Source organism: Hyperoodon ampullatus (assembly GCF_949752795.1).
Source record: "Hyperoodon ampullatus genome assembly, chromosome: 1".
In the NCBI taxonomy this organism is placed as follows: domain Eukaryota; kingdom Metazoa; phylum Chordata; class Mammalia; order Artiodactyla; family Ziphiidae; genus Hyperoodon; species Hyperoodon ampullatus.
The window spans coordinates 114,163,389-114,184,734 of record NC_136914.1 but is presented as its reverse complement, the minus strand read 5'-3'; the positions used below and the strand labels follow the sequence as shown (position 1 = coordinate 114,184,734).

Here is a 21,346-nt window from a genome sequence, read left to right as displayed (position 1 = left end):
AGCCTACAAACTCTGTTGGAAGCCTCAGGTCAAACAACCAGTAAGACAGGAGCACAATCCCACACACCAAAAGAAAAAAAAAAAAGACATGGCAAAAAAATATGTCACAGATGAAGAAGCAAGGTAAAAACCTACAACACCAAATAAATGAAGAGGAACTGGGCAATCTACCTGAAAAAAAATTCAGAGTGATGATACTAAAGATGATCCAGAATCTTGGAAATAGAATGGAGGCACAGATTGAGAAAATACAAAAAATGTTTAACAAAGATCTAGAAGAACTAAAGAACAACAAACAGAGATGAACAACACAATAACTGAAATGAAAAATACACCAGAAGGAATCAATAACAGAGTAACTGAAGCAGAAAAATGAACAAGTGAGCTGGAAGACAAAATGGTGGAAATAACTGCCAAGGAGCAGAATGAAAAAAAAAGAATGAAAAGAATTGAAGACAATCTCAGAGACCTCTGGGACAACACTATACACACCAACATTTGAATTATAGGGCTACCAGAAGAAGAAGAGAAAAAGAAAGGGTCTGAGAAAATATGTGAAGAGACTATAGTGGAAAACTTCCCTAACATGGGAAAGGAAATAGTCACCCAAGCCCAGGAAGTGCAGAGAGTCCAATACAGGATAAACCCTAGGAGAAACACACCAAGACACATATTAATCAAACTAACAAGTATTAAATTCAAAGAAAAAATATTAAAAGCAGCAAGGGAAAAACAAAAAATAACATACAAAGGAATCCCCATAAGGTTATCGGCTGATTTTTCAGCAGAAACTCTGCAGGTCAGAAGGGAGTAGCAGGATAAACTTAAACTGATGAAAGAGAAAAACGTACAACCAAGATTACTCTACCCAGCAAGGATCTCCTTCAGATTTGACAGAGAAATCAAAAGCTTTTCAGACAAACAAAAGCTAAGAGAATTCAGCACCACCAAACCAGCTTTACAACAAATGCTAAAGAAACTTCTCTCGGCGGGAAACACAAGAGAAGAAAAAGACCCACAAAAACAAACCCAGAACAATTAAGAAAATGGTAATAGGAACATACATATTGAATATAACCTTGAGTGTAACTGGATTAAATGTCCCAACCAAAAGACACAGGCTGGCTGAATGGATACAAAAACAAGACCCATATATATGCTGTCTACAAGAGACCCACTTCAGATCTAGGGACACATACAGAATGAAAGAGGAGGGATGGAAAAAGATATTCCATGCAAACGGAAATCAAAAGAAAGCTACAGTAGCAATACTCACATTAGATAAAATAGACTTTAAAATAAAGACTGTTACAAGAGATAAGGAAGGACACTACATAATGATCAAGGGATCAATCCAAGAAGAAGATATAACAATTATAAATGTTTATGCACCCAACACAGGAGCACCTTAATAAATAAGGCAAATGCTAACAACCATGAAAGGGGAAATCAACAGTAACACAATAATAGTAGGGGACTTTAACACCCCACTTACCCAATGGACAGATCATCCAAACAGAAAATAAATAAGGAAACACAAGCATTAAATAACACAATAAACCACATAGATTTAATTGATATTTATAGAACATTCCACCCGAAGGTGGCAGAATACACTTTCTTCTCAACTGCACACTGAACATTCTCCAGGATAGATCACATCTTGGGTCACAAATCAAGCCTTTGAAAATTTAAGAAAATTGAAATCGTATCAAGCATCTTTTCTGACCACAACGCTATGAGATTGGAAATCAATTATGGGAAAAAACTGTAAAACACACAAATATATGAAGGCTAAACAGTGTGCTACTAAATAACCAAGAGATCACTGAAGAAATCAAAGAATTAAAAAATACATAAAAACAAATGACAACAAAAACACGATGACCCAAAACCAATGGGATGCAGCAAAAGCAATTCTAAGAGGGAAGTCTATAGCAATTCAATCTCACCTCAAGAAACAAAAATCTCAAACAATCTAACCTTACACCTAAAGCAACTAGAGAAAGAAGAACAAAGAAAACCCAAAGTCAGTAGAAGGAAAGAAATCATAAAGATCAGAGCAGAAATAAATGAAAGAGAAATAAAGAAAACAATAGCAAAGATCAATAAAACTAAAAGCTGGTTCTTTGAGAAGATAAACAAAATTGATAAACCCTTAGCCAGACTCATCAAGAAAAAAAGGGAGAGGACACAAAACAAAATCAGAAATGAAAAAGGAGAAATCACAACTGACACTGCAGAAATACAAAGGATTATAAGAGACTACTACAAACAACTATATGCCAATAAAATGGACAACCACGAAGAAATGGACAAATTCTTCAGTTTGTCCATTTGATCTAGGTCATCTAGATTGTTGTCATGCAACTGCTCATACTACTCTTGTATAATCCTTTCATTTCTGTAAAATCATTAGTAATATCCCCACTTTCATTCCTGATATTAGTAATATGAATTCTTTTTAAAAAGTCAATCTAGCTAAATAAAGGGTCTGCCAATTTTGTTGATCTTTTCAAAGAACTTTTTTACATTTTGTCTTGTTTTTCTATTTTCTATTTTATTTATCTCAGCTATAATCTTTATTGTATCCTTCTGATCTATGAATGTGAGATGTTTTCCCCAGGTACTTAAAGGTCATTTCAAAGTTTCTTTCAACAATGTTTTGCATTTTTCAGATTATAAGTTTTGCAGTTCTTTCATCAAATTTACTCCTAAGTATTTTATTCTTTTTTGATGCTATGTAAATAGAATGACTTGTTAAATTTCATTTCTGAGTTATTTGCAAATGGGTAAAAATACAATTGAGTTTTCGTATACTGATGTATCCTGCCAACTTGCTGAACTGGTTTATTAGTTCTAATTGTTTTTTAGTGAATTAAGATTATCTATATCAGATCATGTCACCTGTGAATAGAGATAATTTTACTTTAATTTTCTATTGGTGTGTTTGTAGAACGTTTTCCATACTTTTGTTTTCACTCATTCTATATCAGTTTTATATCTATTGTAAATAAAATGTAGATACTATTTTTAAATGGGGCCTGTCAAATTCTGTACTCTAGTCAATTTACAATTATTGTAATTAATATTGATATATTTAAAATTCCATCTACTCTGTACCTTCTATTAACTTTACCTATCCTATCCATTCCCTTCCTTTTTCTCTTCTTTTATAAATTCTTTTAGATTATTTTTTCCCAGTTTTACATTTAACCCTCAATGTGGTTAGTCCACAATTCTGCTTTGTTGGGTTCTACTGGATCAGTCCATAGTTCCACTTTGAGAACTGCTGGTTTTGTTGGTGTACACCTAAGGCCTTCTCTTGGCTACTCCAAAGGACCATTTCTTTGATTACTGCTGGTGTCCACAGTTCTGTTTCTTCAATTACTGTTGGTTTCTGCTAATGTACACATGACGTAAAGGAATAACAGATCTGTTATTAATGGGAATCTCACTCAGAAACCAAACCTGCAAAATTGGTGAGCATGGGTTGAACGCTTAAATGGTGTGTTCGCCACCTAACTCTTAAGACTCCTGTGCTACAATAAGCTAGTCATGGAATGGGTTAGATTGACACTAGGTCAGCTGTCAACCTTGAGAAAATTTCCTTGCAATGAGGTACACCGTAAAACACTGCAAAATCCCCAACCCAATGGCACATCCCTCTTAGGTATTAATATGGTTCTGAGAGATCCAAGATTAGTTAAAGAAATGGGATCTTCAATTTTCAAAGAACTGAGTGTGCCACCTTCCAGTACACCTCAAGAACTGTGCTCCCTAAAAGCTGTGGTTACCAAAATGGCACAATTTTACTAAGATAATCTAGAATTACAATGGCCATTATGGGGAATGTTCCAATTAGATATGATCATTCATTTGAGAAGTACACTTGAAAGCAAGGGCTCCCAAATCAAACAAACAGAATGGGATACTTATTTTATATGCAGAAGCCTCCAAAAGACTTCAAGATTCCAAAATAGCATCACTGAAAGACTCATTACAAAGGCTAATGAAAAATTAAAGACACAAAAGGTACCTAAAACAAAAGACTAAATGACTGATGTGTCTCCGACCACTCCCCTTCTACCCTCATTTACCTGAGTACTCAGTCTACTAACTCTCTATCTTAATTGCCTTTCCACTCTGAAGACATTGTAAGGCTATAAACAAAAGACTACCAAGTTAGTCACCTTATAGCTGCAACAGCCCCAAGGCCAGAAACCTAGAACACCTGAGCCTCCCCTGTTGCACCCTCCTAGGGGTCCATCACCAAAACACTGGCCCAGAAACTAGTGTCTCATTTGTAATAAACTCGGATAATGGAAAAAAGATTGTCCTTTGTCAAATCCTTCCATAAAAACTTGAATGTCCCCATTTTCACCCCCAAAGTAGACACCATATGGAGCCCTCCCAGGGCTAACAGGACGCCGAGGAATCCTCCAGCAAACTTCTAGCAATTATTCCCTTAAACAGCTAAGAGAAACTGAGACAGGAACGAAGGGGGACAGGGCACAACCACTAAAAGAATGAGAAGGGGGACATAGACTTTAAGAAAAACAGAATATGACAGAAACTTATTAGAACCAACTAGGCCCAAGATGGCAGAAGATCTGACTTCCAGTAGACCTTATGCCTCATTGTACGCTCACTCTAATACATAAGCATGCTAAATGACACACCCACCAGTGCCACAACAGGCACCATGACAGTTCCGAGGCTGACCATAAAAAGCCAAAAAGTGGGCAGTGGCCCAATTCCTGGAAATTTCCATCCTTTCCCCAAAATAGTTAAAACTTTTCTCCCACTCATTAGCATATTAAATTACCCAGCTCATAAAAACTAACAACCCTATACCCCGGGGCCACTCTCTGAGCCCATCTGCATTCTGCCTATGGAATATGTATCTCTCTAAATAAACTTGCTTTCACTTTACTTTGGCTCACTCTTGAATTCTTTCCTGCTTGAAGCCAAGGACCCTCACTTGGTGGTCCATCCCAGGGATTCACTCACATGTCCCAGGACATGACATTTCTCTCTCCTGCAACAAAACTAAAAATTAGTGGAAAACTCTGCCAAAGTATGGTAGGTTCTGGGGCAACTCTCTCTCTACCCAACTTGCTCCACAGTCTGTAGATGGGATCCTAGGAAAACTGGCAGAGCCAGCAAAGGGTGAGAATTCTTACCAGAGTCAACTGTCCTAGATCTATGTAGGGCCTGGTTGAGAGGAAGATAAAATTTCATATTGTCCCTTTCTTTCCAAATTCAGATTCTTGTGAATTTGGTTTTGAGATACCCATTTGTTGTCATCCTTTCTCTCCCAAGGACAACTACTGCCTTCTTGTTTGTCTTATATTGTGTTCTGAGAACCTGGCTTGGTTTTCTGCCTGCCTGGGACATGCAAATTGTTAGTTCTTACATATGCAGGCAGCTCAACAGTCAGGCCAGGAGGCCAAAAAATGTGGCCTGACAGAAACGGTGGATTGCACCCCATTCGTGGCTAGGATCCTATCAACAACTGCTAGCTCCCAGAGGGACTGTCTTACTTTCTTTTGGCTATCTTTGGGACTGGTTCTGCATCTTGGGAGGGCAGTATCTTTTGCACCCACTTTTTGGGAGGCCTCTTGTGTCCAAGAGGTTATTCAATACTGACAGGTATATTTACTGTTTGTCTCAGCTGAAACCTGACAAGATATGGGAAAAAAAAAATTTTTTAAGGGGCACTATGATCAAAAGTTGGCCAAACTGGAAGCTGATATTCAGAGCCCCATAGGAACTTTTTAAAGGCCTTCTCCTCTAAGCTAAAATGAAACTGTGTACCCAGAGGAAAGAAAAGCATTCCAAAGGGAAACAGCTCTAAATCAAGACCAATGGAATCTTTTGATTTCCATCTTGGTTGACGATCTCCTCTCTAACATAAGGGAGCAAGCTAAAGATAATACTGTCTGATGAGTGAGTTAGCTTCTTGATGTCATTCAGGTTGCAACCCAACTCTCTAAGGAATTAAGAACAACGGTCCTTGTCTTACAAATTTAGTCTTAGCAAGAACAAAAATGCAGCTGTAGAAGCAATTCAAAGCCCACCTAACCTTTTTACCAATCCCAAAAACTTCCCTATTCATCTCAAAAGTGTTATAGATATTGTAAAAAATCTGGACTCAGGGAACAAAAGTCCTTCTTGGTAGAATTTGTATTCTTTTATATATATATATATATTTTAAGAGTTTGCCCTCTTTTTTATAAAATATGTATTTATTTATTATTTATTTGGTTGCGCTGGGTCTTAGTTGAAGCAGGCGGGCTCCTTAGTTGTGGCTTGTGGGCTTCTTAGTTGCAGCTCATCAGCTACTTAGTTGCAGCTTGTGGGCTCCTTAGTTGCGGCATGCATGTGGGATCTAGTTCCCTGACCAGGGATTGAACTCGGGCTACCTGCATTGGGAGCACAGAGTCTTAACCACTGCACCACCAGGGAAGTCCCGGAACTTACATTCTTTCTCTGTGCCTTTAGAGAGTCATCTCTAGGAACCCAGGTCATTCTTAACAGAATTCAATGGAGAAAGGATAGTCTTTTCAACAAATGGGAGTGAACAACTGGAAATCCATATCCGAAAAAATGACCACAGACACAGATGTACAAGTTTAACAAAAAGTTAACTCAAAATAGATCACAGTGGTGTCAGCAAAAATGGTGGAATAAGGAACTCAAAATTATGCAACTCCATAAAAGCAACAAAAATATGGGCAAAAACTGTCAGAATCAACGTTATGAAATCTGGAATTTAATTAAAGCCTTGCATCCAAGTCAGAGTGCAAATTCAAGGAACATGGCTGATTTGGGGTAAGAACAGTGAAACTGTGGTACATTCTAACTTGCCCCCATCACAGTCCTCACTCTCCAGCTTAGGAATAAAATGTCAAAATAATAGCCCACATTTCCAATATTAGAAGAATCACAACAGACCCCACTCACAAACACTTATAATTTATTTATCTGATCTGTCTGATAGCACAGCTCAAAGGCCTTGTATTTCTTTCAGCTAATTCAAAACTGGCCCAGTGCTAAAGTTGCTTCCTGGGGGGCATCTGTCAAAAATATTTACAGACTGATGTTGCCTAAGGTGATGGATGGCATTTGAGGTGAAGCTACAAATAGAAAATCCCAATAAATTCACACAAAAAGGGATTAAATCCAAAACAATTCATCAAGTGGCACTATACAAGATTAACCTACAAAAATCACTGAAACTACAAAACATCACAGAAAGAATGAAAGACCTAAATAAATGAAATGACATCTCATGTTCCTGGACTGGAAGACTTAATATGGTTCAGATGACAATATTACCCAAGGCAATCTACAGATTTAATGTAATCCCTATCAAAATCCCAACAGCTTTTTTTTTTGCAGAAATAGAAGAGGTGATCCTCAAATTTATAACGAATTGCAAGGGACCCCAAACAGCAGAAACAATAATGAAAAAGAAGAACAAAGTTGCAAGATTCACGTAGTCTGATGTCAAAACTCATTACAAAGCTACAGTAATCAAAACAGTGTGGTACTGGGACTTCCCTGGTGGTCCAGTGGATAAGACCCCGTGCTTCCAATTCAGGGGGCATGGGTTCGATCCCTGGTTGGGGAACTAAGATCCCACATGCCATGTGATGTGGCCACAAAAACAAAATAAAATGAAACAGTGTGGTACTAACAGAAGGATAGACATATAGACCAATAAAATAGAATTTAGAGTCCAGAAATAAATCCCTACATCTATGCTCAATTAATGTTCAATGGGGGTAGGGGTACCAAATCATTCAATAGAAAAACAATAGTCTCTTCAGCAAATGGTCCTGGGACAACTGGTTATTAACATGCAAAAGAATGCAGTTAGACATTTACTTCAGAATATATACAAAAATTAACTCAAAACAGACAAAGGCCTAAGTGTGAGAGCTAAAAATATGAAATTATTAGAAGGAAACAGGTAAAAATCATAATCTTGAATTAGACAATTTCTTATATATGAAACCAAACACACAATCAAACAACAAAAGATAAATTGGAGTTGACTGAAATTTAAACATTTCTGCATCAAAGGAAGGACATTATCAAGAGTAAAAAGACAACCTTCAATATGAGAGAAAATATTTGCATATTATATACCCGATAAAGGTATACAACCCAGAATATATATAAAACACTTATATCTCAAAATCAAACAAAAAATCCAATTAAAAAATGGGAAAATAATCTACTGAACAGACATTTCACCAAAGAAGATATGCTAGTGGCCAACAAGTTCATGAAAAATGCTCAATATCATTAGTTATTAGGAAAATGCAAATCAAAACCACAATAAGATACCACTCACACCCATTAGGATGCCTAAAATTTTTTAAATACAAAATATCAAGTGCTGGTAAGTATTAGCGAAACTGGAACCCTCATACATTGCTGGTGGGAATGTAAAATGGTGCAGCTGCTGTGGAAAAGTTTGGCAAGTTCCTAGTAATTCCACTCCTAGTTATAAAAAAATTCACACAAAAACATGTAATATACGTGTTCATAGCAGCATTATTTATAGTAGTCAAAAAGCAGAAACAATCCAAACGTCCATGAACTGAGGGATGGATAAACAAAATATGGTAACTTTACAATGTAATATTATCCAGTCATAAAAAGGAATGAAGTATTCTTACATGCTATAACAAAGATGACCTTTGAAAATATCATGCTAAGTAAAAGAAACCAGACAAAAAAAGGCCACATAGTATATGACTCAATTTATATATAAAAAGTTCAGAATAGGCAACTCCGTAGAGACAGAAAGAGGATTTAGTGGTTGTTAGGGATGAGGATGAGGGTATAATTGGGACTAAGTGCTGATAGGTATGGGATTCTGGAAAAGAAAAGGACATTAGGGAAAAGTTAAGGATATCTAGATATTAAAGTACTGATATGAACTTCAGTTAACAATAAGGTGTCAATATTGGTTCACTATTATAACAAATGTACCATATTAAGATATTAATAATGGAAAATAGCTGTGGGGTATATAGCAACAGAAGAAACAAAACAAAATAAAATAAAATAAAAGGCTTAGTGTCCATGACACAATACCTACTGGTCTAAAATATATGTAACTAACGTATTAGAAGACAAGAAAAGAGAGACAGGAAAATATTTTTTAAATAAATAGGCAAGTGGGTTCCAATACTGACAAAAACTACAACCCTAAGATCAAAGAACCCGAAGCATGATAAATGAAAACAAACAAACCAAAAAAAAAACAAAAAAAAAACAATCAATTTGGGTTGATCATAATCAATTTCCTGAAAAAGATATGAACAAAAAAGTTTAAAAAAACTTTAAATGAGTCTGAGGGGGGAAAAAAAAAACATGTACAGAGGAAAAAAGATAAAAATTTCCTCAGACTTCTCATCACAAACTATCTAAGGCAAAAGACAATGAAATGACATCTTTAAAGCCTCAGAAGAAAACAAACTACCAACAGACAATTCTATATCCAGCTAAAATAACCTTCACAAAAAGGCAAAATAACTCCCCTCCAAATAAAGAAACGAAAACCTGTGAAAATTCATTACCAGAAGTACTGCATTACAAGAAATGTTAAATGAAATTCTCTTAGGCTAAAGCAAAATGATATCAGATGAAAATGTGAATACACACAAAGTAATAGGAAACATCAAAAATGGTAAAATAAGGAGACAAATATAAAATACTTTTCACTCAAATTTATTTTATAAGAAATTTTAAAGTAAGCACAATAGTATATCGTGAGATTGATAATGAACAAAGAAATGGAAAATATGATAAAAACAGTGCAAAATAGGAGAAATTTAAGTACACTCATGTATTTTAAATGTTAAATGATCTATTACTTAAAAGTAGACTTGACAAATTAAAGAAGCCTACTGTAAATTTAAAAGAAACATCTATATGATAATTTTAAAAGAGGTATAGTAAATAAGCCAATAGCGCTGATAAAATGGAATATGGAAAATATACATTCAAATTAAAAAAGGTGAGAGGAAAGGAGGACAAAAGTATAGATGAGATAAATAAAGAACAAAAGCAAACTATTGGTTTATACAATATGGTGTAGAGCCATTTCTCCCTGCTCCTCTCTGTAAAGCTCTTCCTATGAAACAATATGAGACAATCAACAGTGAACTGTGAAAAGTGTTAAGAAAAAGGCAAACTGGTTTATGACCCCAGGACTGGAGGAACAACTGTAGCAGGTCCCTCCACTCGACAGAAGAAGGCCATCCAGACTCATTGTTTCCCAACCCTCAACCTAGCAACAGAAAGTAGGTAGTTTCATTCTTCTCCCCAGATTAAAAGGCAGTCCTTTTGACAGCTCCAGGCAAGCCAGAACTGCTGGCAAAGGGGACTGATCTAGAAGATCCCATCCAACAACAGGCAGACTGGGGAGGCACTCCCCTCCCCTACCAAGAAACAGAAGTAGGTGGGCCGAAATGACAAGAGAGACCCAACCAGCACAAGCACCTTGTCAAGGAAGCCTCTTTGCCTCCACAGGCTAAGATTTCTCTTTTCACTGAGACACCAACTGAATGGTGAGATATATCATATTCATGGATCAGAAGAGTCAATATTATTAAGAGGCCAATTTTCCCCAAACTGACTTATAGAGTCAGTGAAATCATAAAACAATATTAAAGCAGTCTTTTCTTTCAAAAAGAAATTGACAAGTTCATTCTAAAATGTATGTGAAAATGCAAAGGACTTAGAATAACCAAAACAATTTTGAAACAGGAGAACAAAGTTAGAGAACTTATACTATTTCCAAAAAGATTTACTATAAAGATAAGGGAACAGACAGTGTAAAGAAGATATAAAGGTCAGAGGAACAAAATAAAGGGTCCATAGATAGACCCCACACACACATAAATAAATAATCAAATTATTTTTTAAAAGATGCCAAGTTAATTCAGTGGAGAAAGGGTAGTCTTTTCAACAAATGGAGCTGAAACAGTTGAATATTCAAATGAAGTAATAAAAATCTAGACCCTTACCATAGACCACATACAAAATGTACTCAAAATAGATCATACACCTAAACATAGAGTTAAAACATTTAGAAAACACGGGAAAAAAATCTTTGATGCCATTGGATCTGCAAAGATTTCTTAGAAAAGAAAAAACTGATAAGCTGAACTTCATCAAAATGAAAAGCTTTTTGTGAAAAACCACAGACTGGGGGAAATATTCACAATTAACAAAGAACTCTTATAACTCAATAATAAGAAGACAAACAACCCAAACTAAGAAGAGGCAAATGATATGAACAGATGCTTCACAAAATAAGATACACAAATGGCCAATAAGTAAGTGAAAAATGCCTTACCTCATTATTCATCAGGGATATAAATGAAAACCACAATGAAAAACCTATACACTCCTTAGAATGGCTACATCAAAAAGTGACAATACCAAGCATTGACAAAAATGTGGAACAACTGCAACTCTTGCACACTGCTGATGGAAATGTAAGATGGAACAACAACTTCAAAAAAGTTTGATATTGCACATAATAACCCTACCAACCCAGAAACTTTACTCTTAAGTTTTTAACCGAGAGATATAAAAACACCAGTCTACACAAAAATGCACATTAAGTTCATTACAGCTATGTTCTTAACACTCAAAAACTGCAAACAACAGGTGAATGGATTAAAAAACTGTAATATATGCATACAGTGGAATACCACTCAGCAATAAAAATGAAGGTATTTATTGATACATGCTAAAACATGTTATGAATCTCAAAATCATGCTGAATGAAAGAAGACAAACAAGAGGACATCTTGTATAATTCCATTTATGTGAAATGCAATTAAAAAAATCAATCTAACCTAGTGCTAGAAAGCAGATCATTGGTTTGCCAGGGGCCAGAAGGGAGAGGGACATCCCAAGAGGGACTGGGAAGGGGAATGAGGAACCCTTCTGCATAAAGGGTATGCTGTCTTTCTTAATTGCAGGAATGATTACATATGGTTATACTCTTATTAAAACTCATTAAATCAGCTACTTAAATAGGGTATATTTTACCACATCTAAATTATACTTCAAAGTTGATTTAAAAACCCTCAAACCTTATTACTTTATATTGAAACTGAAAAAATTTTAAATCATAAACAGAAAAATGGACAATATTGTTATAGTTACACAGTCATATATTATGGTTTTTTTTAAGTTTTCTTGATATGGACCACTTTAAAGTCTTTATTGAATTTGTTACAATATTGCTTCCGCTTTATGTTTTGGTTTTTTGGCCACAAGGCATGTGGGATCTTAGCTCCCCGACCAGGGATCGAACCCACACCCCCTGCATTGGAAAGTGAAGTCTTAACCACTGGACTGCCACAGAAGACCCCATATATTACGTTTTATTAAAATGAATCAACTAAAGCAAAATATATCAACATGTATAAATACCAAAACCACACATTTGAAGACAAAAGTTGCAGAACACGTTCCCAGTGATATACCTGTAAAACAATGTTATATCACACACATATACACAATAATATATGTGTATTATTGTAAAAGTAATGAGACGTGGGATCAGTATTAACCAAATTTAGAATACTGTGGAAGGTGGTAACAGTTATAGGATGTAGAATGGGCTATGAAAAGCTTCCTGTAAATTTAAATGGGAGCACTGAGGTCTTATGTCCTAGAGTATTCTAGCCAGTACTCTAGCTTCATTCACACTCAATGTTTCCAGTTACTGAACCTAAGAAGAGGAAGCAGAAGCAGTCTCAATGCTGCCCCTGGCTGATCCTGGCAATTGTTCTGGGGATCTAATCCATTCTGAGATCCGCTAGAGGTACGCTCCTGGGTGAACCAGACAATTAGGCAGTACAGTCATCCCTCAGTATCTGCTGGGGACTGGTTCCAGGACACCTCTTCAAATACCAAAATCAGCTGATGCTCAAGTTCTTTACAGTAGGCCCTCCATACTCTTGGGTTCTGCATATGTGGATTCAACCAACCACAGAACCGCAGATAGGAAAACACAGACATGAAGGACCAACTGTATTTGCATGGGTAATAGCACAGTTGGGGTGCAGACTCATCAAAAACATGTGATGGCTCATGATGTGGAAGGCCATGGGCTGATACGTGTTTCTCCAAAAGTAGTATCAGAGACTGAGACGATTATTCAATTTACTTGTGCTTTTAAAAAAGCTTCATATTCCAGTTAATATTTTTATAAATGCCTATTTTCAGTTTTATTTCTACTAAAAGATTTGAAATAAGTGCAAAATATAACTTTTAGAATAACATCATATCTAAAGGAAAATTTCTGTCCATATTTCCTAAGTTGACAGACTTCCTTCAAAACAATCTTCAGATATAATAAAGTCTGAATTCTGTTAAAGCCTTCACATTCAAAACATCTTTAAGACGTCATCTCAACATCGCCTTGTTCAGTAAAATGGCATTTCTTGATATAGGCTCAACTATATTTGCTGTATTCTTCAGGTCTTTTCCCTATTATTTCCCTGACATACAGTAAGTACAACTTGTTTATGAAGCTTTCAAAAAAATACAAGATGTTGACAGCTTTCCCCAGGCAGGTGTGGTTTATCTGACTGTTAGTAATGGCCAAGTTCTGGAAGAACATTTTCCTACATACATTTAATTCACAGGATTATCTCCTACGTAAGTTATTTGTTTAACAAGCCCTAACTTATAATATTTCCCCACATTCCCTATATACATTAGTAGGGTTTCTTCTACATGTATTCATTTTTTAGTTGTCTTATTAATAGATATTCATTACATTCATAGTAATTTCCCCTATGGTTACTCTTTCATTTACTTTGGAATATGACTTAGGGTAAAAAATTTGCCACTTTACATTCATAGGGGTCATGTTCTGTGTGAATTCCCCATAGTATTTCAAGGTATGAAACGCTAGATACTAAGATTTCTCTAATTGCTAAATTTAAAAGACTTTTTCCCCTGTATGTAATTTTGAATGTACTGTGAGAACTGATTTCTTAGAGGTTTTCCCACACTCAATACATTCATAGGGTTTCTCCCTTATGTGTCTTCTCTGATGTACTTTGAGACCTGAGTTGCAACTGAAGGTTTTCCCACAATGACTGCATTCATAGGGTTTCTCCCCTGTGTGTGTCCTCTGATGTTTAGTGAGATCTGACTTATGATAGAAAGGCTTCCCGCATTCATTACACTTATAAGGTTTTTCCCCTGTGTGTATCCTCTGATGTACAGTGAGGACTGATTTCTCAGAGAAAGATTTCCCACACTCCTTACATTCATAGGGCTTCTCCCCTGTGTGAGTTCTCTGATGTGATCTGAGGACTGAATTGCAAGTGAAGGTTTTCCCACACTGATCACAGTGAGAAGACTTCTCCCCTCTGTGTGTTCTCTTATGTACTGTATAGTCTGACTTATAGTAGAAGGTTTTCCCACATTTTTTACACACATAGGGTTTTTCCCCTGTGTGAGCTCTCTGGTGTACTGTAAGGTATGAATTTCTAGAGAAGAATTTCCCACATTCCTTACATTCATAGGGTTTCTCACCTGTGTGAGTTCTCTGGTGTTTAGTGAGATCTGACTTATTGTAAAAGGTTTTTCCACATTCATTACACTTATAAGGTTTTTCCCCTGTGTGTATTCTCTGATGTACCGTGAGGACTGATTTCTCAGAGAAGGATTTCCCACACTCATTACATTCATAGGGTTTCTCCTTCGTGTGTGTTCTCTGGTGTACTTTTAGGCCTGAATTGCGACTGAAGGTTTTCTCGCATTCATTACATTTGTAGGGTTTCCTCCCTATGTGAGTTTTCTGGTGTTTAGTGACATCTGACTTATGACAGAAGGTTTTCCCACATACCTTACATTCATATGGTTTCTCACCTGAGTGAGTTCTCTGATGTACTGTAAGGTATGAATTCCTGGAGAAAAATTTCCCACATTGACTACACTCATAGGGTTTCTCACCTGTGTGTGTTTTCTGATGTACTGTGAGAACTGAGTTGCTTATGAAGGTTTTCCCACATTGATTACATTCATAGGGTTTCTCCCCTGTGTGAATTCTCTGGTGTACTGTGAGATATGACTTATGGTAGAAGCTTTTTCTACATTCCTTACATTCATAGGGTTTCTCTCCTGTGTGAGTTCTCTGATGAATTATGAGGTGTGAATTCCTAGAGAAGGATTTCCCACATTCATTACATTTATAGGGCTTCTCTCCAGTGTGGATTCTCTGATGTAAAGTGAGAAGTGACTTCCTAGAGAAGCATTTCCCACATTCGTTACATTCATAGGGTTTCTCTCCTGTATGTAGTCTCTGATGTTTGGTGAGTTTTGATTTTTCACAGAATGCTTTCTCACATTCATTACATTCATAGACATTGTCTCCTATAGCTGTTCTCTGAGTTACGTTAAGAACTGACTTCTCCCAGAAAGGTTCCCCCAGGCTGTTACATTCAAATGTTCTCTCTCCTGTGTCAGGAAAGTTTGATCTGCTGAAATTACCCACTTTTTCAATATGTTCATAATCTTTCACCTTCAAATGAACTCTGTGTTTCAAGAGTGATAATTTCTCAGAGGTTTTACCATGTTCATTAAACTCATAAAGACTTTCTCTTTTTGGGGGGGTTGAATAATTACAGAATGTTTTATCACATTCCCTATGTTCACAAGGACTCTGTCCCTTGTGAGCTTGTTTATATGTGATGAAAAGTGTCTTCTCACAGAAATCCTTCCCACGTTCTTTGTAGTCAAAAGATTGCTCTACATTTTTAATTTTCTCATAGGGAATGAAGTCTTCATTATGACTGAGGTACTTTCCATTTTGAATGAATTCATAAGGTATCTCTCCCACATGAGTTTTTTCATGGTTAATACGAAGGAATAATTTTCCATATGCGCTGAGATCATCAGACTTCTTTCTTAAATAGTTTTTCTCAATAATTAATTCTGAAATATATTTCAAACTCATACCACTTGTGTCACATTTACAAGGTATTTTTACAGAAGAAACTGGGTATGTGCTGAAATTAAACATTTTTCCTAATACATTACCTCTCTCTATAGTCAGTGTTTTGTTGCTGATAAACGGAGCTTGCCTGAAATGTCTGTCCTGGATTTCCTGACTCTGCTCTAGCTGGTTATCAACTTTGCAGACTTCTGGAAAAGAGAAAAAAAACACTATAAGTTATTAATTTTATTACAATTATGATAAACTTACACTTACATACAAATGCCCTTTTATATGATTGACTCCGTTTCTTGAAATAAGAGTAATCCAAGATGTTCGTGTCCCTCATCCTTTTGGCTTAGAAGAAATAAACAAAACCTGACAGAGCAGAAATTGGGGATAAAAACTTAGAATGCACCCATCTACAATTGATAATTTATAAATATGTACTTCAAGACTTAATACAGAGGTTTAAAATAAATACAAATCACAGCGAATAAAGGAAGACAGACTTTGAAAAAAAAAAAGACTGATCCAGGTGTGGGAAATGCAGAGAAACAGAGAGGCAATGATTACTAGGTAAGAATACCCTGGAGAAATATCAGAGGACTGATTTGATCTTTTGAAGGATACAGATTAGATTTTACATGATTTCCTTATACTTAAAATACTGTGGCTAAATCTCTATGGTCTACATGTTTCTCATTCAATTCTCCTCTTTTTAAAATTATTTTTATTTTCTCTTATATATTGCTAACTTATTATACTGTTAATACCAAATTAAATTTATGGAAAAGTACCAATTTGTTCCTGCTTAAGGAGACCTGTAGCCTACTTTCTTATTCATTCTCTACTCATGTGAATTACAAAGAATACAAATGTCTACCAGGAAATGTAAAATCAAAGAGACAAGGAAGACTGCCAGAGGGCCAGATCCATTTGTTTTTTTGTTTGTTTGTTTGTTTTGCGGTATGCAGGCCTCTCACTGTTGTGGCCTCTCCCGCTGCGGAGCACAGGCTCTGGACGCACAGGCTCAGCGGCCATGGCTCACGGGTCCAGCCGCTCCGCGGCATGTGGGATCTTCCCAGACCGGGGCACGAACCTGTGTCCCCTGCATCGGCAGGCAGACTCTCAACCACTGCGCCACCAGGGGAGCCTGTTTTTAGTTTTAGTATATTCAGGTTATTCTCTAAGAGTTTCTGCAAAAGTTAACCTATCCAACCATCAAATGCTAACTTTTCCTCATCTTAAATTTTCTGTGACAAATTTAATATGTTAATGTATTTTTTTGCTTTTAAACCCAGATCTCTACATTTCTGGGTTTTATTTATATTTAAAACCATGGAGGACCTGACCTAAAATATTCACTGATACTTACATTTATTTATCCTAAGAATTCTCAGCTAGACTTCATCTTGTTATCTTCCTGTTCAGTATTTGCTATATAACAATGATGACCCTGTTCAAAAACCTGTCCAGAGCCCACTGTCTCCAAGCATCATTAGACAAAATAGACTGTAGTTACCATTCTGGGGGGAAAAAATACTTTTTCCAACTATATTCATATTGGGTACCCACACTATCACTCCACAAGGCCATAATAAATGTATTCTTTCTAGAAATGACAGACTATTCATTTTCCAGAAATTGTTCAAGTTCAACCAAGACTTTCACTGAGCTGGTTTACATTCCCATTTTGGCTTTGCTTAGAACTTAAACATTAAACATCAGGGAAATGACACTGTCTCATATCTGCTTCCCAATATGTCTTTACAAACATCTCTACAATTTCAAGTTCTATTTACACTGAAATTTAAAATTCATTACATTCGGTACATCTCATTCTATCACAACACTGGACAATACTCCTTTGTAACATAAACATCCTCTATTAACTGCTGAAATTTAAAATACTCAGTTGTCTTTTTTTTCCCCCTTCTTTTCCCAACTATAACCCATGGTCTTACAAGTGTTTACTTCTGATTTCCTTTGAATACCTTGAGTGGATATGGAATTAATGGGCCTTAACAAGCAGTGTGCTTTTCAAAACACAAATCACAAATTTTATTCAAACCTGTAATTTTTGAACAAGGATCTAAAGGTTTAAAACTCAATATATGCATTGAGAAGTTAATTCTTTTGTAGTGTCTTCTGAATGAATCAATATAAAGGCCCTCTCACTCATCAAGAGTAACAATTAAGTAATGATCCAATATCCATTATAAGTTATATAACAGAATAAGATACGCTCTCTTTTGAGAAAGCATAATATACATAAGAAAACAGCCTCATTCAATATCCATACACTATCAAGAATTAGAATCTACAGCAGATAATGTATATCAAAACAAGCAAGAAACATTTCATAAAAGCTGGTGAACCTTGAGCTTAAATTTTAAAATTTATCAAAATATTTTTACTTCAAAGGATAAAAATAAAAAATAAAAATAAACTAAAGTGAATACATGTTTCAACATGTATACACATATATTATAAGCTAATGGGAAATACCAAGATTTGTTGGAAATATCTCTTAAAAATAACTGCTTATTAAATCTATAATTTTTATTATGAAAATAATGTACAAATATCTCATTAATGGGTATCATCAATATTTAAAAGAAATAATTCATTTCAAAGCACTGTTAAAAAGCACATAAATACAGAGACTCTCAAGCTTTCTCTTTTATATCAATAAATTCTAAACTGATTTTTAATGGATATAGTTTCTATTCTGTTTCATGAATGGTAAAGCCAGGATTTGAAGCACAAAGACAAAGGAAAAAGAAAACCACAAGTATTTAAATAAAAATCAGTGGATGGTCACCTTAAGGCAAGCACTGAGTATAAAAAAAAACTAATTAATAAATATAGCATTCTATATAGTGGAATAACATCCCTTTTTGGATCACTAACCAAAAAGGGCTTAATTATTTAAAAACAAATATGCTAGTACTGAGTTTATACCAGCTATTAGACCAAATTCATTGGGAGGGGCACGTCAATGAATAAACCTTAATCCTGACCTCAGGACCTTAGTACACAGTAGAGGAAATGTGGTAAGTGGATGCACAAATACAGCTATACTATATTGCAGAATGTAATAAACACATAAAAGAGAAATGAAGGATTATGAGAGTGGGAACAGGTAGAGATATTTTTTTTGAGGGGATCTATGAAGGCTTTTTAGAGGAAAGGGTAGAGATTTGTTTTGTTTTGTTTTGTTCTGGACTTACAAAGGATACAAAAATTATGAAACAGATATTTTTTAGTACTCTATTTTGAAATGAATAAGTAAATCAAACAATGGCAAAATGTATAGCTCCTTCTGAATATTAATAATTTTTATCATGGTAAATGAAGCATTATATGAATCTGCTGTACAAATACTGAACTATGACTAATTTAGTCATTAATCTGTAGAGGGGATAATTTCCAAATTCTAAATATGAGTTTGGGTATTTTTCAGCTTATAAATATTACTTGTTTTGTGAAAATATAATTTTAAGCAGAGTGCTCTTTTTTGCTCAAAAAATTATTTATGGAAATATATTATTTTTCTCTTTTGGCTCAGATGTTCGACAAAGTCAAGAAATAATCTAAAAAGAAGAGTAAAAAACAAAAAAAAAAGAAAAATGCTTAAAAATATTAATAATGATAATAACAACAAGAAAAATAACAAACCATCTCCATGAGCCAGGCTCTGTTCCATGTACTTTTCACATATTAATTCATGAGAATCACTGAGTACATAGGAATCAAACATAGAGCTGTAGGGAAGGAAAGCATATATATGGGTGATACTTAGGAAGGATTAAACGGGAGTTTAGCACCCCCAGTTTTGTGCCAGCATTATTAAGGGACTTCCCTGGTGGTCCAGTGGGTAAGACTACATGCTCCCAATGCAAAGGGCCCAGGTTTGATTCCTGGTTGGGGAACTAGATCCTGCATGCATGCCGCCACTAAGAGTCTGCATGCCGCAACTAAGAGTCTGCATGCTGCAACTAAGAAGTCCACATGCTGCAATTATGAGCCCGCATGCCGCAACTAAAAAAAAAAAGATCCCGCATGTCTCAACTAAGACTTGGCACAGCCTAAATAAATAAATAAATATTTTTAAAAACATCATTAAAAGAGAAAAACTTAAATTTCGTATATTACACATTGGGAAAAATGTAACTCAGGCTACTAACATGATAAATTAGATGCTTTGGGGGGAAAAGTATAATTTCATTTAGAAACTAGAACAAACTAAAACAATATGGTTAGTGTTCTGGGTGGTGTCAGTGGAAAATGAGAAAATAAAAATATTTTTTAAATACTTTTACAAAAGTATAACAATAATAGTGATCTAGGGACTTCCCTGGTGGTCCAGTGGTTAGGAATTCACCTTCCAGTGCATGGGACGCAGGTTCAATCCCTGGTCTGGGAACTAAGACCCCACATACCACAGGGCAACTAAGCCCACGTGCTGCAACTATTGAGCCCACGTGCTCTGGAGCCCATGCACCACAACTAGAGAAGCCCAAGCCGCAACAAAGATCCCATGCATGGCAACAAAGAGCCCGTGCGCCACAACGAAAGACCCCACATGTTGCAATCCCACGTGCCTCAATCCTGTGTGCTGCAACTAAGACCTGATGCATCCAAATAAATACTTTTTAAAAAACCAATAATAGTGATCTAATATCAGTAAGAAAGGATGATAGAGAGAAAAATAAAATGCTGCTATGTCAGTTTTAAGAGTAGAAGGTTCACAGAACCTAATAAATGAAGATAAGAGGGAAGATTGTGATTTGTGAATGATGATTTTAATAGTAGCTCTGGCCACATTAGAGGAATTGGAGTATCCTGTTAGAGATGTTCTGCAGACACATAAAACACAGAATGCTGAGTGAGCAAAAGATGCTGAAGATATGAAGTTACTAAAACCTGATGTCTTAGATATAGGTTATTTTATTATTTGAAGATCCAATTTGACAATTTGACTGGTAAATTTAGTCCTTTTGTATACAATTATGGTGATTATTAAATATGTCACATCTCCATTTTACTTGACACTTTATATTTGTCACAGTTTTACTACTACTTTTATTGTACCTTTCTTCCTTTGTCTTAAACTGATTTTTTTTTTATCTTTTCCACTTTTTTCTCTTTACAACTTTGGAGGTTATACATACCTGTTTCTCCACTTTAGGTGGCTGTCCATTAAATTCTGTCATTAATACTTAACTTAAAATCTAAGGTGATTCTATAACCTGAACCTCTTTTTCTGAATAAGAGAAGAGTCAAATGCCATTTGATCACCTCCCAACCCAATTATGCAACTATTTTTTAGTTTATCAT

At 35.6% G+C, this 21,346-nt stretch overlaps 1 protein-coding gene across 1 annotated transcript in view; it reads right to left on the bottom strand.

The window, feature by feature from the left end:
• Positions 1-21,346, bottom strand: part of LOC307057892 (putative zinc finger protein 487) — a gene marked incomplete at its 5' end in the record, with an annotated part of 77,464 nt that overhangs the window by 31,954 nt on the left and 24,164 nt on the right. The window contains one exon of the mRNA XM_079711201.1: positions 16,105-16,209. Coding sequence (XP_079567327.1) covers positions 16,105-16,209 — 105 coding nt within the window. The remainder of the gene's footprint in view (positions 1-16,104; positions 16,210-21,346) is intronic.